The 19,222-nt window shown below is 34.2% G+C and overlaps 1 protein-coding gene across 2 annotated transcripts in view; it reads right to left on the bottom strand.

Annotated features, from left to right (window-relative positions):
* Positions 1 to 3,690: 3,690 nt before the first annotated feature.
* LOC148272478 (ATP-binding cassette subfamily C member 4-like) overlaps positions 3,691 to 19,222 on the bottom strand; it is a 51,075-nt gene continuing 35,543 nt past the window's right edge. For both annotated transcript variants that reach the window (XM_088239995.1, XM_088239996.1), the window contains 10 exons: positions 18,121 to 18,515; positions 15,881 to 16,111; positions 14,546 to 14,652; positions 13,606 to 13,729; positions 11,232 to 11,402; positions 9,352 to 9,479; positions 8,452 to 8,574; positions 6,755 to 6,877; positions 5,819 to 5,979; positions 3,691 to 4,013 (listed from right to left, as the gene is read on the bottom strand). In XM_088239995.1, the coding sequence (XP_088096121.1) occupies positions 3,707 to 4,013; positions 5,819 to 5,979; positions 6,755 to 6,877; positions 8,452 to 8,574; positions 9,352 to 9,479; positions 11,232 to 11,402; positions 13,606 to 13,729; positions 14,546 to 14,652; positions 15,881 to 16,111; positions 18,121 to 18,515 (1,870 nt within the window). In that variant the 3' untranslated portion in view covers positions 3,691 to 3,706. The remainder of the gene's footprint in view (positions 4,014 to 5,818; positions 5,980 to 6,754; positions 6,878 to 8,451; positions 8,575 to 9,351; positions 9,480 to 11,231; positions 11,403 to 13,605; positions 13,730 to 14,545; positions 14,653 to 15,880; positions 16,112 to 18,120; positions 18,516 to 19,222) is intronic.

Genomic DNA, 19,222 nt, shown 5'->3' with positions numbered 1-19,222 from the left:
GTCAACACGCTTGACTCACATACGGAAGGTTCCGGGTTCGATTCCCAGTGAGAACACAAAAAATAAAATGTGATTTTTCTCAAGCCTGGGTGTTCTGTGATGTAATTCACCACTGTAATTGCGCTCAATGGGCCAAACCGTTTTCAACAGAGGTATTCTAAGATCGTAGTCTGAACATTTTTTTTCATGCCGAAAAAATTGTTCAGACGCGTTTAAAACGCTGTTTTTTTTAATTGTGCGGTTTAAAACAATAGAATAAATATATGCGTTAAATAAAATTAATACTTTTCAAAGATATTTCTGTTAAAAAAATATACTCAAAAGTCTTAGAGCCAGGTTGTGGTCCCGTGGTAGTATTGTGGACTCATGAACCAAAGGTCCCAGGTTCAAATCCCACTCGACCACAAATCGATTTCCATTTTTCCAGCACACGTTATTTACGACTTTTAGGAAATGGTCTGAAAATTGAAATATTTTTAAGTAGGTATTTATCTTATTTTTTTTTTTAATAAAAGAAGTTCAGTGTTTTTTTCATATTTTTATTTGTTAATAGACTATTGAACTAAGCGTCAATTAAAAAAAAAAACTACATTTCGTATTATCAGCGCTATAAATTTGAAAATTTTTGTATTTCTGAAATTACTCCGCATGTGACGTCAAACATCTCTTCCGCTTATTCTCTGTCAGTTCTGCCGATTGGTCCGTTTACGATAAGTAAACCGGATTTTTTTCGCAGCTCTCTTACCATTGGTTGATTCATATTAACCAGTGACATCGTTCAAAGTAGTTTGTTTTTATTAGAATATTTTTAATTATTTTTTCGTACATTTTGAAGAAACTTCGCCGAACAATTTAATGCTCTAATTTTTACCGCGCGCAAAAAAAACATTTTTCGTATCCGTACGCAACTCCTGATTTGAATTCAACTTTGCCGTGTTGTGTCCTTTTAAAGTGTAAAAATACTACTAGGACCTTAAAGGAACAGGATGCAATCACATTTCATGTGTAATTAGCAAATGAATGTGTATGTAGCAAATGCATTACTTAAAAATTGAATTATTTTCCATCTGTCAGATTGTCGATGAAACAAAATAAAAATTTCGTTAGTGTTGCCAGGGTAGTATTTTTTTTACCCTACTTTGCTCATTTACTGAGATAATTAATGATAATTGGATATCGGATTAAACAACTCTATTATGGACATTTGACCGACATTATCTTTAAAACATCAAATATTATTTAACATGATATAAAAATATCCGTTTTATGTGAAATAAAATTTGTTTTATATTTTATGTTTAAAGTTCATTAATTCAATTGAGTAATAAGAGTTTATTAAATGACCCTTTACTTATCTACTCTGTTGTGTCAATCAATATTTCCGCGTGCACAATAAAATTTTAGAGAAATTAACAGATTGCTTTTTTTTACCATACATTTGTGTTATAATCATATTTTTCCCATCATGCAACATTACGCGGTGACATCACGAATGCGCGCGGCGAAAGGGGGGGCACAGCGGGAGAATTATTGGAGACAGTCCAATATATTCAAATATGATTCTACGCTCCTTCTGGACTATTCTTAATTCTATGATTCAAAAATAAATATTATTTTTTGTAAACGTCAAGCTACGCCTAGCGGCACAATTGCGAAGCTCTTCCTACGAAGTAACTATAGTCCTTAAAATGCAACATGATTGGAATGACAGTTGTCAGAAAAAGTGACGACATAATTTTGTAGTAACGTCAAAGGAGTTATTTATATTGACACACTAAAGATCATTTGTATCTGGCGTGTTAATTAATTTTTTTAATACAATGCTTGAAACATAAATCAACATTAATTTATAAAATCAGCTCTAAAACTAAAATAAACCTAATTATGAACGACGTTCTTACAAGGTTGCATCATTTTGCAAAAACGTTAGAGATGGGACAAATTGGTCAGTATAAATTGATCGAATAAAAAAATTATTAATTTGATGTTGTTCATGAAAAAAATATAAATGTCTTATTTTTTAGTGAATAATGAGGAAGTTCAGTGGTTTTTTTCAAATGTTTTATTCGTTAATAGACTGTTAAACTAAGTCAAAAATTTTTTTTTTTAATTTTTACATACCGTATTATCGGCGCTACGATTTTTTAAAGTTTTGTATTTCTGAAATAACTCCGCGTGTGACGTCAGAGGTTCATTTCCGCTTATTCCCATTCAGTTCTTCCTATTGGTCCAGAAGCGACAAGCAGACCGGAAATCTTCCATAGCTCTCAGATCATAGGTTGATTCACATGAACCAGTGACGTCATTTAAAGTAGTGCGTTTTTTTCAAAATATTTTTTATTATTTTTTCTGTACATTTTCAAGAAACTTTGCCGTACAATTTAATGCTCTAATTTTTACCCCGCGTAAGAAAACATTTTTTGTATCCAATTTCCCGTAGGGCTGAAGTTCCTCATTGTGTTTAACACACTATAATATGCTTGTTTTTGTGTTTTTATATCAATTTTCGGAAGTTTCATGATTGCATGAAAAAACTGATAAAATCGATTTGATCAGTGATCAGTAAATTCCCATCACTAATGACATTAGTTTGACCGCTTTCATTCTAATCAAGCTATATTTTAAGACTACAATAACATTGATGCGCTGATAGGAATACCCTTTTGAATTATAATAAACGTGAGATTGAGTGAAGTTAGTGAGATAAATCTTCTTTCCTCCTTAATGTACCAAATTTGCCGAAATCAAATGGAAATATATTTTTTAAAGGTTGAGTATAGATTGGACTCAGTGAGCAAAATATCCGTTAAGGGTAATATTGGACGGTTTCGCGGTACATGTATGTGTATCGTCTTAAAAAATATCTCAATTTAAATTTGTTACAACAAAGAAGAAAAAAAAATTTGAGTAGGGAATATGGTAGTCTAGGCATTTACAGGGCTTCTGAGCTGTCATTGGCTGGTTCAAGTTGCCACTTTACACACTGTGTAACATTCACCATTCTGCCTATGTTTAAACATCCACATTTACTCAACTCTTCCATCTGTTGACTTTTGTGAAGTAAAAGAGCTAAAACCTTTATCAAAGTAGTAAAGCAGCCACTTAAACCAGCCAATGACAGGCCATAAGCCCTGTAAATGCTTCGACTCCCATATTTCCAACTCAAAAATGTTTTCCTTCTCTGTTGCAACAAATTTAAATATGAACAACTCTCTAGGGTGAAAATCCAGCCAGTCTGCAAGCATTTGGGCATACTCAAAACATTATTGAATTAACTACCTGGTAAAAGAAGATGTATGAAAATTGTTTTCAGGCGTTGCCTAGTAGGTGAATTGGTTCAGCTGGATGAATCTCACCCGCATGATAAAGGTTTCAGCTCTTTTACTTCACTAAAGTCAACAGATGGAAGAGTTTACGAAATGTGGATGTTCAAACATAGGCAGAATGGTAAATGTTACACAGTGTGTAAAGTGGCTACTTAAACTTGCCAATGACAGGTCATAAGCCCTGTAAATGCCTAGGCTCCCATATTCCCTTCTCAAAAATGTATTTCCACTCTGTTGCAACAAATTTAAATATGAACAATTCCCTAGGGAGAAAATCCAGCCAGTCTACAAGCATTTGGACATACTCAAAACATTGTTTAAAAATGTCCACAGGGTGTATTGTGTAACTAAATTAAAAAGCCAATTTTCTTCCAAAGTCTTTATTCCTCTTTGATGGATCTCTCGGGAAGATCGCTCTCCCCCGGCGCCTCCCCGCGGGCCGAGTGCGCGTCCCGGGCCGCCTTCCTCAGGCCGGCCGCCATGTCGGCGCCCGTCTCCTTCACCATGGCGGCCAGGGGCCCGTCGGCCTGCAGCAGCACGTGCGGAGGGCCGTACTCCGCCACGGACCCGGCGTCCATGACCAGCACCCGGTGCGAGTCCATCACGGTGTTGAGGCGGTGCGCGATGGTGAGGACCGTGCACTCCCGGAACTGGCTGCGAATCGTGCTCTGGATGAGAGCGTCGGTCCTGCACGCAAACCAAATACAATGTTATCTATTTATGCTCACATATTACAACAGAGATGAAGAACATTCAAGAGAAGGTAGTATAGAAGTCTAGGCATCTACAGGGCTTATGACCTGTCCATGGCTGGTTTGAGTGGCCACTTTACACACTGTGTAACATTCACCATTCTGCCCATATTCGAACGTCTATATTCCTTTAATTCTTTGTATTACATCTTGTAAAGTAGGTAAGCATGGTTAAGGCTCTTAGGTGGCATACGCGATATATGTCGACTCCGGAGTTTGCTGCGTCTGTTCCCTCATGGAGTTAGAGATACGTTTAAAACTTTTATTTTATTGGTTGGTTGGAAGAAATTGCCATTTGGCAATAAGCCCGCCAATGTACAAATAACATTATGTACAAAAGTCAAACAAATAAATAACAAAATAAAAAATGGCAAATTAAAAACTGACTTCGTATTTTAAATATGCTTCTGTAATAAAAAGTAGCCACCTCTAAACGATTTAAAATTTAAAATATTAGATAACTTTACTATGTGACCACATAGTTTACCTTCAGTTTCAGTGCTGCAGAGCAGCGTTAATTTTATAATTTTTAAAAAATACATACAAGAATTTGTTACCCACTAAGTCTAAAGACTTTTCGGTGGGACACATTTTTTTTTGACAGGTTTATATTACATTTATTTTAATATATTTTTCAAATTTATTTATAAACAGACACTATAAAGTATCTAGAAGATATTTCTTCAGTTCTTCTTTTTTCATTTGAAGATCTTTCCTGTTAATGATGGTTCGTGGGAGATCATTGAACAATATTGGAACAACGCAATTTAATGTTCGCTCTCCGAAGTCATTTGTAATTCTGGGAACAAACAGGGAGCCCTTAGTTTTTAATCTAGTGTTGTGAGTGTGGAAAACTCTTTTTTTATATTCCGGATCAACAAAGTGATCTACAACCAATTTGTAGTCACAAAGTCGTTTTACCAGCAGGACATTACAGAATTAAAAATATACACCTTCGCCCATATGTTTCGCCTCATGGATTATGCTATCCGGTACAATCCCCCTCAACAGTCTCACCTGAATATCATAAATTTTACCCAGATGAGACTGGAAGGCGAGACCCCAGGCCCAGACACGCACTCCGTAAGATATAATAGATTCAATGAGCGAGGTATGTATGTATCTTAACGTTTTGAAAGGGAGTATGCTTTTGATTTCATAAATCACCTTAGGCCAGTACCTCAATCTGTCGCAGATTCCATCAATATGAACACCCCAGCTAAATTTAGAATCAATAATTAACCCTAAATATTTACGATTATTTACAACATCTATAATAGGACAAATCCAACTTATAGGGAATCACCCAATAAAGAAGGTATTTATAAATATTTTGTTGTTCTTGGGATGCGGTTACAAATGCTATCGCCATCGGTACATATCAAGACAATATAAAATCAATATTTATGTGCGGAATCTATATATTTGCATGAAAATTTCAAGATCTCCGTCCGTAACCTGTAATTTTAGTATTAACATGTTAAGAAAGAAACATTGTTTACAAATTCTATTTTTCTTACAGAAAGCTTAATTTTACTTTGTAGATAAAATTAAAGATAAACGTTCTTCCGATTGTAATACGGGCCCTGGTCTGATACCTGAAGCATAAGAGTAATCAACTAACCTTCCATGTAGCAAAAATGATCAAGACACGCTGAAATTGGAGCACTAATGCAGTTCCCTATGCACCACTAGGTGTGGATAGGAAAGTGGCAATGATAAATGTGATAATGTACTAACTGTGGATCCACATTGGCGGTGGCTTCGTCCAGTACAAGCAGACGGTTCCCGGTGAGGATAGCCCTCGCCAGGCACACGAGCTGGCGCTGCCCCCGACTGAAGTTGCTCCCCCCCTCCGCCACCCGGAACTCCAGGGAGGGGATGGACGCCTTCAGCTCTACCTGCAACCAGCGCACGAGGCACACTCATTACAGATCCACAACATTTGCTGTGTAATGCCTTAATATCTCGATTGTAATTTATTGCGACAGGGGAAAACGTTTTCGAGAAGGGAATTTATTTATTTGAATGTACAATTCAGCACTCCTGCCAATTACAATGTATATAAATCATATAATTAAATATGTATTTAAGAACCAAAATTTATTTAAAAGTAATTCAAATAAATCAAGTCAAAGAAGGAATCGTGTGTTAGAAATACCACATTGTAAAACAAGGCTAGCACAGAGACATGCATATTTTATAGGCCCAAAAAATTTTAATTCATTTTACTGATAATATTTCATTGATCCCAAACTTTTAAAATTTTTCTTCTTTTGAAAAACATGCACTACTGGATTCAAACTAAAGATTTATTATAGGAGCAAAAATTCATAAACATTTCTTGTATAGGACTACTTATCCTCTAAAAGATAAAAAATCTCCATCTTAGAACAGGCTGAGCCATGTTAAATGGAGACTATCCTAAACAGAGAACACTCCGTTTTCATTTTATATTCACTAGTTTTATATAGATTCCCTGTTATTAAATATGTATACTAATTTTACAACAGGCCAAGATTTTTATGTTTACTATTTTTACTGTTAATATGTATTTCATTGCTATGTAATTATCCTTCATTTTTTTAAATACTCTGTTTTACCTCTTATTGTAAAAAACAAATTTAAATCAAAAACAATTAAACATATTTTTTTTTTTATCTAATTGATACTTACAGCCTCTAGCGCCTTCCATAATGAAGTGTCGTCGTACTTCCCAAAGGGATCCAAGTTATACCGGAGCGAGGCGGAGAACAGAACTGGCTCTTGAGGAATTATGGATATCCTTGATCGAAGATCCTAAACAAAAGAACAATTTATTTAACAACCAGGAATTGGAATGAGAAATTGAGGGAATATGGATGTTCACGCATAGGCAGAATGGTGAATGTTACAGAGTGTGTCAGTGGCCACTCAAACCAGCCAGTGACCAATGCCTAGAATTCTATATTCCCCTCCCTAAAACATTCTTCATCTCTGTTGTAATATATTATTATAAATTCATAGTCAAAATAGCAACGTTTTTATGTGATATACTTTAGCAGAATACCAACACACATAAATATCTTCTTGTTCATCTTTTCTATAGATCTTGTGGATCTGTTTGTGCCCTGTTTCCTCTTGAGGCACTGGTTGCTAGCTATCGCGCCACCTCTTCGGGGGTCTGCCTGGAAGTCTTCTTACTTCAGGGTTCTCTTGAAGAGCGATACGTGGAAGTCTGTCCTTCGCCATTCTGTTCACATGTTCATTCCATTACCGCCTTCATTGTCTTCCCCCGTCTTACAATACCTTCCGTACAGCACGAATATCAATGTTTCTCATGCGGTTCGCAGTGTGTTTCCGGTTATGGATCCGAGAGTTCGCATCTGGGAACTTCTCAGCCGAGATTTTGTATTAGAAATGTCTGCCCTTGCCTCTATTCCGTAGGTGGCTATTGGTCTAACACATGTTTTGTATATTTTCATTTTACAGTGGCCTTACGCTATAACTAATTCTTTTTGTAAATTCATTTGTATCGTATGAGAGGAAACAAGAGCAAAATATGGTTTTGATTGCGTTAGAATAAGATGGAAACATGACGAACGAACGAATTTACGAAACAAAAGTGTGACAGAATAAGCCTGCTGTCTAGTCTCGTGTGTTTATTCCTCCACGCGGTATTGCTGCAGCCTCGTTAATTTGTTTCAATGATTACAATGGTTGGGCCATTTGCACAGAATGAACGATAACCGTACCCCAAAAAAGATTCTTTATACCACTCCGGAAGGCAGGCGAAACAGAGGCAGATCAAAATTAAGATGGCTGAATAATGTGGAAGGTGATAAAAGAGCAATTGACCTGATGAACTTGAGAAGAGCCGCAGGGTGCAGGGAGGAATGGAGACAGATTTTGGAGGAGGCCAGAGCCCACAATGGGCTGTAGCGCCATTAATGATGATGATGTTAATTTGTTTCAGAGTTTCATTGTACAAATTTACTACTGATATCGACTCCGAGATACTGGAATTACATCACTCGCTTTATGGTTTCACTATCACCAACTAGTTTACATCTCACCGGGTTTTTTGACATTGTGAGGCTTTTGGTTTTATCAGTGGATATTTCCGTGTTGTATGTTTGCGATGTGAAATGGAGCTTATGAATCATTTTTCGGAGATCATCCTCGGATTCTGCAACTATGACGGGGTCGTCAGCGTAACATTCAATGCTGATCTTTTTCTCACCCAGATTCGTGTTAACCACTTCTTCAAGTAATTTGACCATGAATGCTACAAATAGACAAGTCATGCATTCAAATCATTATAACATGATTTGAATGAATCACGACCGCAACCCGATTCACTGGACCACAACCCGATTCACTTCAAAACTTACTTGTTTAGAAAGGTCGCTAGTTTCCACATTATCGATGAGAATTCCTCCATCGATTCTGGCCAGCCTGAAGAGGGCCGCAATGAGAGAAGATTTTCCAGCACCGGTTCTGCCGACAATTCCAACCTAAAGATGTTTCGTGGAATTACACAAAATCATGAGTTGAGTTGCAAATGTAGTTTAAAATCATACTTCTGATGGTTTCAAAATAGTGTTTGGAAGCAAACATGGCAATATCCATCAGCCATTTTATTCGGCCAATGACAGGCTTGAGATTTAAATTTTCAAAATGGCTGTACCAAACAAATATTAAGAAAGTTTTTTGAATTCGTGTTTTTATTAAAGCTAATTTATTAGTATCTTAAAGTTTGAGTTCAGTGAAAATACCATTTCTAACATAAAGACTCTCTTTGGCATTAGTGTAGCAGTTTTTGTTATTTTTCTCAAAACCACCAAAACGGGAGTTTGCTATCTTTGCTTCCAATGCCCTCATGTGTGCATGGATGGCTCAGAGTGTGCATTCGGTATTTTTATTTGTTACCAATAATAACCTCCATGGAAAACGCAAATGTTTATTGTTGAATGGTTATCCTCTCACCTAAGTTTTTTATTTATTTATTTTTTGTCACATTTAATGTTTACATCTTTTATCTAATTGATGAAAACGTAATCGGTCTTTTTATGTTTGAAAATCTTTGTTGTTAATATTTATTATGTTTGACTGTATGTTTTCTAAATAAAATAAAATAAAATAAATAATGTATAATCTTCTGGTCTATCAGCTAGAATAAATTAATTGTAAAATCATAATCCGAGTTCAGCTGAGCAACCCCGGGTGAATATTGAACAGTAAGCAAATACACAGCAAAACTTATAGTCCAAAAGATCTTTTCGGTTACTGACCTTCCATCCTTTCTCTATTTTTATATTGAGGTCCTTCAGTATGGGCTCAGCATCTGGACTATACCTCATGTAGGTGTGTTTAAATTCTACAGCTCCTTCACTTGGCCAGCCATTAGGCGTAGGTCGGGCTGAAATAGACAAATCATGTTATAAATAAGTTGACCTAATGATGCACATAGACATGCCCAACTCGTTAATTAAGTCGTTCGTCGACCGCCAGCCAGACGTGACGTTTAGAATGTAAATCAAAATGCATGTTAGCGTGTTGATTCAATCTGCAGTGCCCTGTAAGGGCTTTAGTGATAACCCTTACTTGGTTTTGACTAAGTTTCCTTAGGATGACCAATTGCTTTTCGAAAGAGCATTATTTATTTATTTACGAACATTGTCCATTTATACAGTTCATAGGGATAAATATTATAATACAAGAACAATTAAAAAAGAAAAAAAGAAGCATTGACAAACATAAGGGACATCGAGACAAGATCTGAACTATTTTTTAGTGCTCATTTAAATCGTTGTAAACTAAACTAAAAAAGTCCAGATGATCTTGTCTCGAGTTAACAATACGACAAAGATGGGTCATTGGAGAATTAAAGCCATAGTTTGTTCTATGCTGATTGATGAACAGCACTTCATCGTTTCTCAACCTACGAGTCGGAATATGGAATTTTACCTGTCCCAGTAATGATGGCACATCGATTATACCATTTAGTAAGCCGAACATATATATATAGTCAATATTAGTTCTACGTTTTTGTAGACTAGAAATATTTAACATTGACTCTATATCAGTATATGAATAGTTACCTCTCTCTAGTACAAGCATCCACGCTACTTTTCGAAGCAAGCGATGTTGGACTGATTCAATGTGATTTATACGATTCACATAGAATAGATACCAGACCACGAAGGCATATTCTAGAAGAGGGCGAACAGTTGAGCAATAATGAGTTTTGATAGTGAGGACATTAGTGAAATCGGAGGATGCTCATGCTCTACTTCTGGGCCCACAATCTAAGTTCATTGCGAAGAGCACATTTGGGCAACCTACAGATCTCTGAGCCTATCGGTGCTTGTACTATCAATTTTAAAGTTTATATGTTGAACCAATACTGCAGTCATTGAATTTCCTCTTTTGATGGGTGAAATTCCTAGACCACGTGGTTCCCCATGTTCCTCTGTTGAAATATTATCAAGTTGGGATACAGACAGACATCTACTGAAGAAATATTCCACAAATCACAACTTATGACACCAAAGCAATTATACGCTAAAACAATACTCGCTTACAGATTCAAGAACTATTCTTACTCAAATGAAAAACATAACCCCAACAATACAACACATAAATAATACAATCACTAGATCCTCAACACAAAGACAACTTAAACAAATACAAACTAATACCGCTTTCGGACAAAGGGATTTATAGTATTATGCAATTAAAATCTATAACCTACTTCTAGTGTCTATCGAAACAATTAAAAACGAGAAAATGTTTGAAAAGGCTATACAAAAATGGATAGTGGAGCTTGGTAGAAGTAAAATGGACTGTCTCATTTGCATTGAATAAACTGCTCCACAAATGTATGGTTCACGTTATGTTTTTGTTATTTTATTGTATTTTTTATTATATGAATAGTATAGGTGTACATAAATTAAATATAAACTAAAATACGTAGTGTTTAAAACTTTCTGAACATTTTGTTAAGTATCTCTGTACATCAAATCTTCTTTGTTTATTCTCATATGTAAAAATATTTAAAAAAAAAAGTATATTGTTAACTGTCCTCAGCCCGTGTAACCCCAGTGATTTTATTGTTAATCTTTGTTTATAATGGAAAAAAAATGAATGAATAAATAAATATAACATTTACCTCCAGTATCCAACCTTTCTTCTTGCTCTATCTTATTGTACTGCAGAATCCTCTCCACGCTGGTCATCTGGGAGACAATCTCAGCCGACTGGCGCACCCCGAACTGGAGCATCCCACACAGAATGAGTGACTGTGAGATGGCCAGACCCACATTTCCAGAGAGAGATTTGTCTGTAAAACCATCGTAATATATGCACTGAAACGTATGAAATTTGTATTTGTGTGAACTAATTTTTTAATACAAGACTGTACAACCTAAGTGACAACTTCTACGATGATCCATTTACTTTAATTTTTTTGTAATTTTAAAACCTCTTTACCGAACCAGAATTGGAATAAAAAATTGTTAAAAGCCTCCAGACAAAATAGTATAGAATGTGTGAAAAATTCCAATCAACCTTCTAACAAAAAACAGTTGATTTTACATATTTTATATGTCTGCTTTTTTTCTTAGACACTTATAAATTGGAACAATAAATTACCTACTTAAAAACCTGATTTTATAAATAATAATAATCGTGGTTTATTAACAAAAAGTTACTTAAGTAATAGATTTCTCTGGATCATGTCTAGTCTGCCTAACTAGATACAACCTGTTTTAAGGCAGACATTTTTATGCAAAAATAAACAATAACATGACTATCTATTAGTTATTTTATTATAAAGTTATACAATATATATCCCACTTATTATTTTAGAATGTTTTTTAGTAAGTTTTCCGATTTTTCTCTACCTAAATCCAGTAACCATTTTATTACAAATTTATTTAATTGAATTCGGGTCATGGTTCTGTAATGTTTGGGTAACATATTGAATATTTTGGGGCCCAAAAATAAATCTGAAATTTCTTTGCCCGAATTCAGAGTTTGCGGTAAATCCCATGACCATCCTTCTGGTAGTGTGGGAGTGTTCCTTTAGAAATTTGGTAGAATAATTTGCTTTCACAAACATAATTATTCTAGATATATATAATCGCCTTATATCTAATATATCGAATTCCTCGAACAACATGACGCTGGGGTACCTGAAGGGCTTTTTAAAAACTATTTTAATAATCAATTTTTGAGCAGATTCGAGAGGTTTTAATATCGACTTATTAGTGCCTCCCCATCCTATTATGCCATAAGTTATAATTGAGTTACATAAAATAAAATATAATTGTTTGAGTTTAATTAGGGATAAGATGTTACGCATCGACTTGAAGATATGGGAAAATTTTCTAATTTTTTGTGTTATATATTATATGTGTTCTGTCCATTTAAAATATTTATCAATAATTATTCCCAAATATTTTATATGGTGTACTGATTCAAGTATTTCAGAGCATATTTTTAATGGAAGGTTTTGTTTAGGCTGTCCCACTGTGGTTTTACTAAATGTTATATATTTTGTTTTGTCAATATTTAAAGTTAAGAGATTGTTATCCAGCCACATTTTTATTATATTGACACCGTTTTGAGCCGCAGAATAAGTTTCATCACATTTGTCACAAGTAAAAATTAGAGCAGTGTCATCTGCAAATGCAATTAAGTCACAATTTTTTATGTGTGTCAGACATAAATCATTAATATACAAAATAAACTAAATCGGTCCCAAAATACTACCCTGTGGTACACCAAAATATACTTTAATTCCACATAAAACAAAAATTATTTTACTAATTATTGTAAACCAAAAAATTGAATTTTAATATAAACTCAAAAATAATCATTGAAATATAAATCAAGTTTAAAATTGAAAAATATTATGGTGATTTAAAAAAATGTATTTATGAAATATTTCAAATAATTGATAAGTATACCATAATATACCTTGCTTTTTGATCGAATAAAATTATCAGCTAATGAATGTATTATTGTGTATAAGAATTTGTTCATTGGCTGACATTATTATAGAAACAGAATGAGAATAGTTGTTTGAGTTTAATTAGGGATAAGATGTTACGTATAGACTTGAAGATATGGGAAAATTTTCTAATTTTTTGTGTTATATATTATATGTGTTCTGTCCATTTAAAATATTAGTCAATAATTATTCCCAAATATTTTATATGGTGTACTGATTCAAGTATTTCAGAGCATATTTTAAATTGAAGGTTTCGTTTAGGCTGTCCTACTGTGGTTTTACTAAATGTCATGTATTAAATGCACTCTTATTTCGGATTGTTCCTCGTTGCCAATACCAAGCTGAAACAACATCTAGCCAAATAAAGCTTGGGCTAAACCCTCGCAACAAGTGGAAACAAAATTTGCCTCGATGAGGCTCGGGCTCTTCAGAATAGAAAAAACTTTGTGCCCGAGACACGCTCGGGAAAAACTGTCGAGTGGTTAGTAGAAATATCTAACTGTTCATAATTTAACTCGTAACTACTGACCGCTTTCAAATACGATGAACGAATAGGAGACGACAGCCAGAAACACAGTGCAGATGGTGTCGAGCCAGAAGCCAAGGTGGCCACTGCACGCTATGTACTGATACCAAGCAGATGTGTGCAAGTCCTGGAAATAATCATAACAATTTGTAATCTCCCATACTACTCTGTTTTCATTGCAATACCTAGGATATTTTCTAAGTACATATTTTATTAATATCAAATCTCTTTCTTATTTTTAATCCATCATGTTGTTTTAACCGATGTTTACTGTGAAGTTTTTTAGACATCAATAGTTAAATCTTTTATTTTTTCCTTTTTATTTTATACAGGATGTTCTTTAAACCCTGTCACATCCGAAAGCACAATGATCAGTATGGGCAAGAAGACATATTAGCATACTTAAAAAAATATTTAGGACGAACAATTTTTTTTGAAAGCAAATATAAAAAAAAGCAAATGGTTGCGTACTTCTGCAGGGGAGAAGAGAGGGGGGTGCCGCCGCATGGTTGACGGTGTATCAGACTCCCCCCTCCTTGTTTACCCCCTGCAGAAGTAAGCAACCATTTGTTTTTTTTAATATTTTATTTTTGTAAATTTTATTCGTTCTAAAAATTTATTTAAATGTGCCAATATGTCTTCTTGCTCATACTGATCATCGTGGTTTTGGATGTGACAGGGTTTAAAGAACACTCTGTATGTGCTTTATTGAAATGTTTTACAATATTTATGTATACATATTATGTAATCTTTACTCTAATACCAAGTCTTTGCTTTAACCTTATTTTTACAAAAGTCTGTAATACGCTTTCTTATTAATGTACAATAGTTTTATCTTTTGCTATTGTTTGTTGTGTGTTTCATTTAAAAATTCATTTCGTAGGGTTTTTGCTGCAAACTAATCACATGTAATGAAACCATAAGAAGAAAAACACAAGATTACCTGATGGATGTCAAATTCGTAGGCCAGTCTCTTGGAAGCATCGGATGCTCGGATCGTAGTAATTCCATTCAAAGAAGCGGATATATGAGAAAATACTGGACTCCTTGCTGAAATCAATCATTTAAAAATACAGTTGCTAAGCCTATTGAATTATTGTTTTTAGTTTGATACGAAAGGGTTGACGCATAGGTGCAAAAATTCCAAGCAATTTTTCAACAAAAAACAATTATTCAGATAACATTTTGAGTTTGTCCAAATTTTTGTAGACCAGGACTAGATTCAAATCCCTGGGGAGCTGTTAATATTCAAATATTACAACAGAGATGAATAACATTTTACAGAAGGTAATATAGAAGTCTAGGCGTCTACAGGGCTTATGATCTGTCATTGGCTGGTTTAAGTGACCACTTTACACACTGTGTAACATTCACCATTCCACCCATATTTGAACATCTACATTCCTTAAATTTTCATCTATTGATGTTTGTGAAGTTAAAGAGCTGAAACCTTTATTTTTGTAGGTGAGATTCATCTAAATGAATTATTTCACTTACATACTAGGCAACGCCTGAAAATTTTATTTTCAATTTCTATACCCCTTCATGGACCAGGTGGATTTATCAACAGTATTTTTGTTGTAATATGTTAATATTAACAGCTCCCCAGGGAGTTGAATCCAGTTCTTGTCTACAAAAAAATTAACAAACTCAAAATATTGTTGAAAAATCCACCTGGTCCATGAAGGAGTATAGAAATTGAAAACAAAATTTTCAGGCGTTGCCTAATATATCGGTGAAATCATAAAATTAGATGAATCTCACCCGCATAAATAAAGGTTTTAGCTCTTTAACTCCAACCTCTTTCACAACACGGACTATCTATTCTTTCTAGTAACGAAAGAATCCTTTTAATACCCTATCATCGCTCTAATTTTCTCGCCTCCTCTTTCACGGTAGTAGCCGCTCGATTTTGGAATAATCGTCCCATATTAACATTTAAGTCAAGATTGAAATGTCACTATCTTAATTTTGAAATTGTTCCTTTATCCTTCTTCTTTACTTCCCATCCCCTCTCCTCTCTTCATAGTATTGTGTTATTTTTTTTACATATTTTTTTATTTTGTTAATCTTTGTTTTTAATTTTTGTATAAAATTGTAAGATTCAATATGTCCATGTATTTATAATTTTCTCTAACTGAACGGTTTGGGTAGGTAGGAAGAAATCGCCTTGAGGCAATATGCCCGCCCTTATATGTATATATTTGGTATATGTAAATAAAGTGTCAAATAAATAAATAAACTTCACAAACTTACAATAAATAAATCAAATACTTACTAATTCCTTCAAGCCTCTTGATGTCTTGCGCCGTGTTGAGATACAGTAGAAAGATGACATAAAACAGAGATAGTATTATGGCCACTGGTAACAACATCCACACATTGGATATGCTGACTAAAACTAAAATACTGCACATGACGAGAAGTATCTGCACGGCCTCTATCGTAGCCCTGGGTAACAGTTCATCCACCGCTCCGATATCCTTGGAAAACCTGTTGAGAATTCGACCTGGAAAAGAAAGAAGACGACTTATAGGAGAGGCCACTATTATTCATGGAATTGTTATTCGGGACAAGTGATTTGGACTCGATGGCAACTCTCAGGTAAAAACCCTGAGCAAAAAATCGAGTTGGTACTGTACCCTTCCCCTAATCGCAAAAATGCAGCTTTAAACAAATAAAATATGAGGTAATGTTTCATAATAAATTTTGAACCATTTGATGTAAAGCAAAAAGCGGTAAAAAAAAATATTCGCTATGAAAAACGATATGATACTTTTTCAATTTTTTTAGCAATAATACACTATCTAGAGACTCGTAAGCAAAAACACAGCGTAGATATGACATGTTATACAGTAGTGACCAACTGAAACAAGATTTTCAGCTAAAATTGAATTTCAGCTTTTGTTCTAGTTTTGACCGAAATTGAAACAAGTTAAAAGTCACTTCAAAATGCCCAAAATTAGGTGATTTTATTGTTAAACCTTACGATCCTTAAAATAAGAGTTTATTTATTTATAAACGGACATTGTCCACTTATGCAATTTATAGAGTTTTGATATTACAATTAACAAATAGTTAAAAACAATTTTTGAAAAATAAAAGAAGCATTGGCAAACATAAGGGAGATCCAGACAAGATCTGGACTATTTATTTAGTGCTCATTTGAATCGCTGTAAACGTGAACCAAAAAAGTCCAGATCTTGTCTTGAGTTAACAATACGACAAAGACGGTTGGAGAATTAAGGGAATAGTTTTTTATATGCTGATTGATGAACAGTACTTCATTGTTTCTCAACCTACGAGTCAGAATATGGAATTTTACTTGTTCCAGTAATGATGGCACATCGGTCATACCATTTAGTATGCCGAACATATATATGGAGTCAATATTGAATAAAATACATTAAATAAAAGGCATATATTTATGTATTTTAGCCCTTTTTGATTTGTTGTTATTTTCTACATATAACTTATATGTATCAGTTCTTTGATGTACGCTATAGGAACTTTAACCCGTTAACTATAAAAGAACTACAAAAATATAAATATAAAATATCTTAGAACTTCTAACAATAGTTTTTTTTTTTAATTTTTAAATTTTTCATCAATAAACCCTTACGGGTTGCATGCATGCATTTAACAAAATATTTTTACTTTTAAAATTCACATTCTACTGTTAATAATAATATTTTAACATCTTTTGTAAAGGTTGTCTGAGTCTTTTGTTTAGTTTTGTCTGGTAGTTTATTGTATAATTTAAGCCATGGTTTATAAGTCGCGATTGTCTTTTTCTCGTTTTAGAAGGTTGTTTATGATATTTTTCTGATATTCTCGTATTGTGTTCATGTTTAGTACAGTTTTTTACTAGTTTTAATTCTTCGTCTACAATTATATCAGTGGCTAATTTATGAATAAATTTTAAGGATTCCAGTTTAAAGAGTTCAGTTACATTTAATTGTTTAGTTTGTTTAAAAAGTTCTTTAGTTGCTGTTAGATAGGGTAGGTCATAAACTAACTTTAATATTTTATTTTGCTGTCTTTGTAGTCTGTTTATGTCATTTTGATTTCCTGTTCCCCATAGTAGTTGCATATAACATATTTTAGTTTTTACATAGGTTTCGTACATTAGAATTTATTCCGTTTTTGGAACAAAGTTTTTGATTGAAAAGACTCGATAATGTCGCCACTTTGCTCATGTCAATTGTCTGTCTATTGTTAGTCCTAAGTATTTAACATGTTCAATTTCTTTTTTTATGTTAGTCAATGGCAATACTATAATGAATTATTTGAAAATACAACAATACAATATCTCCGATTGTGCTTGTTTTCCACTCGAGTACAAATGAACGTAATCCGACACATCCCGACCGCAGGTTTCGGCTGAGCCGAAGTTTCGGAGAAGAACAGCGACGACATTATGTTTATATTTGGATTTAAAATACGTATGATAATATTTGTCGCTTGTGGGTAGTAAAATTCTTTGTATTTTCACTTTATATACTTCACGAATCTTACCTGAGGGATTTGTGTCAAAGAATCGCATCACACCTCTCAAAATTTGGTGGAACATTTGGTCGTGTAGGTTCTTTGACGAGTTCATGCAAACTTTGAAGAACAGCATACTTCTAGTCAACGTTAGGCAGATGCAGCTGAGAATTATAAATGTGTAGATATACAAATATTCTGCCGTTGTGAACTGGCCAATTTTGTCGTATATATTGAACTCGGAGCTTCTGTACTCCTGCGAAGCGTTGTATATCGTGCTGTTATATCCTTCAGGGTTAATATCTTCATAATTAGAGAACGTGTCACTACTGTTTAGATTTTGTATTAAGTGCTCCACAGTAGGAAAGTCGGATATTTGACTTCTCCGGTTGAATTCTGCTTCGACAGTATTCTGTTGATTTGTCCTGAAAATGATACACCGTATTTAATAAATATCATATTGACCAAAAATGTACTTCATTGTAATTATTAGTCTAAAAGATTTCAAGCTAAGTGCTGAGTTGGTTAAGACATCTAGAGCGAATGGCTAAAATGTTTTGCAATGCGAATGTTAATTGAGGCAGAAAAAATTGAGAAAGACAACTGTATAAACAAATAGTAGTGTAAGAAAGAGGACATTATTTTTGATCTGAAAAATGGGGGTAAGTGTTATATGGAGCTACTAATGTCACTACAACCTGTGTATATTACTACTACCCATTCTAGATTATGCCGATGTTTCCATGACTGATTTAAGCTGTGAGCAACTCGATAAACTTGAACGACTTCAGAATACACGCATAAGTTATATTTTTGGTCTTACGAAATATGACCACATTTCTGATTATCGTAGGCAACTGAAATAGCTCAAAATTAGACAGCGGAGAGACTCATTCCCTCTCTCTTCTGTTCACTGTACTTCATAGTCCTAACGCACCTATATACCTCTGTGAAAAATTTCAACGCTTATCAGTTCATGGTTAACCTCTTCTTTCTAATTCTCAAAGCACTCTCTTAATACCCATCAACAATTCCTCTTTCTTCTCTAACTCTTATAGTGTCCATGCAGCTCGACTGTGAAATCATCTCCCATCCACCATCAAAGATGTTACTACAGTACCTCTGTTTAAAT

Source organism: Micrasema longulum, unplaced genomic scaffold, assembly GCF_059751315.1.
Source record: "Micrasema longulum isolate JH-2025_06_02 unplaced genomic scaffold, ASM5975131v1 h1tg002325l, whole genome shotgun sequence".
Lineage (NCBI taxonomy): Eukaryota > Metazoa > Arthropoda > Insecta > Trichoptera > Brachycentridae > Micrasema > Micrasema longulum.
This window is presented reverse-complemented; position numbering and strand designations above follow the sequence as displayed.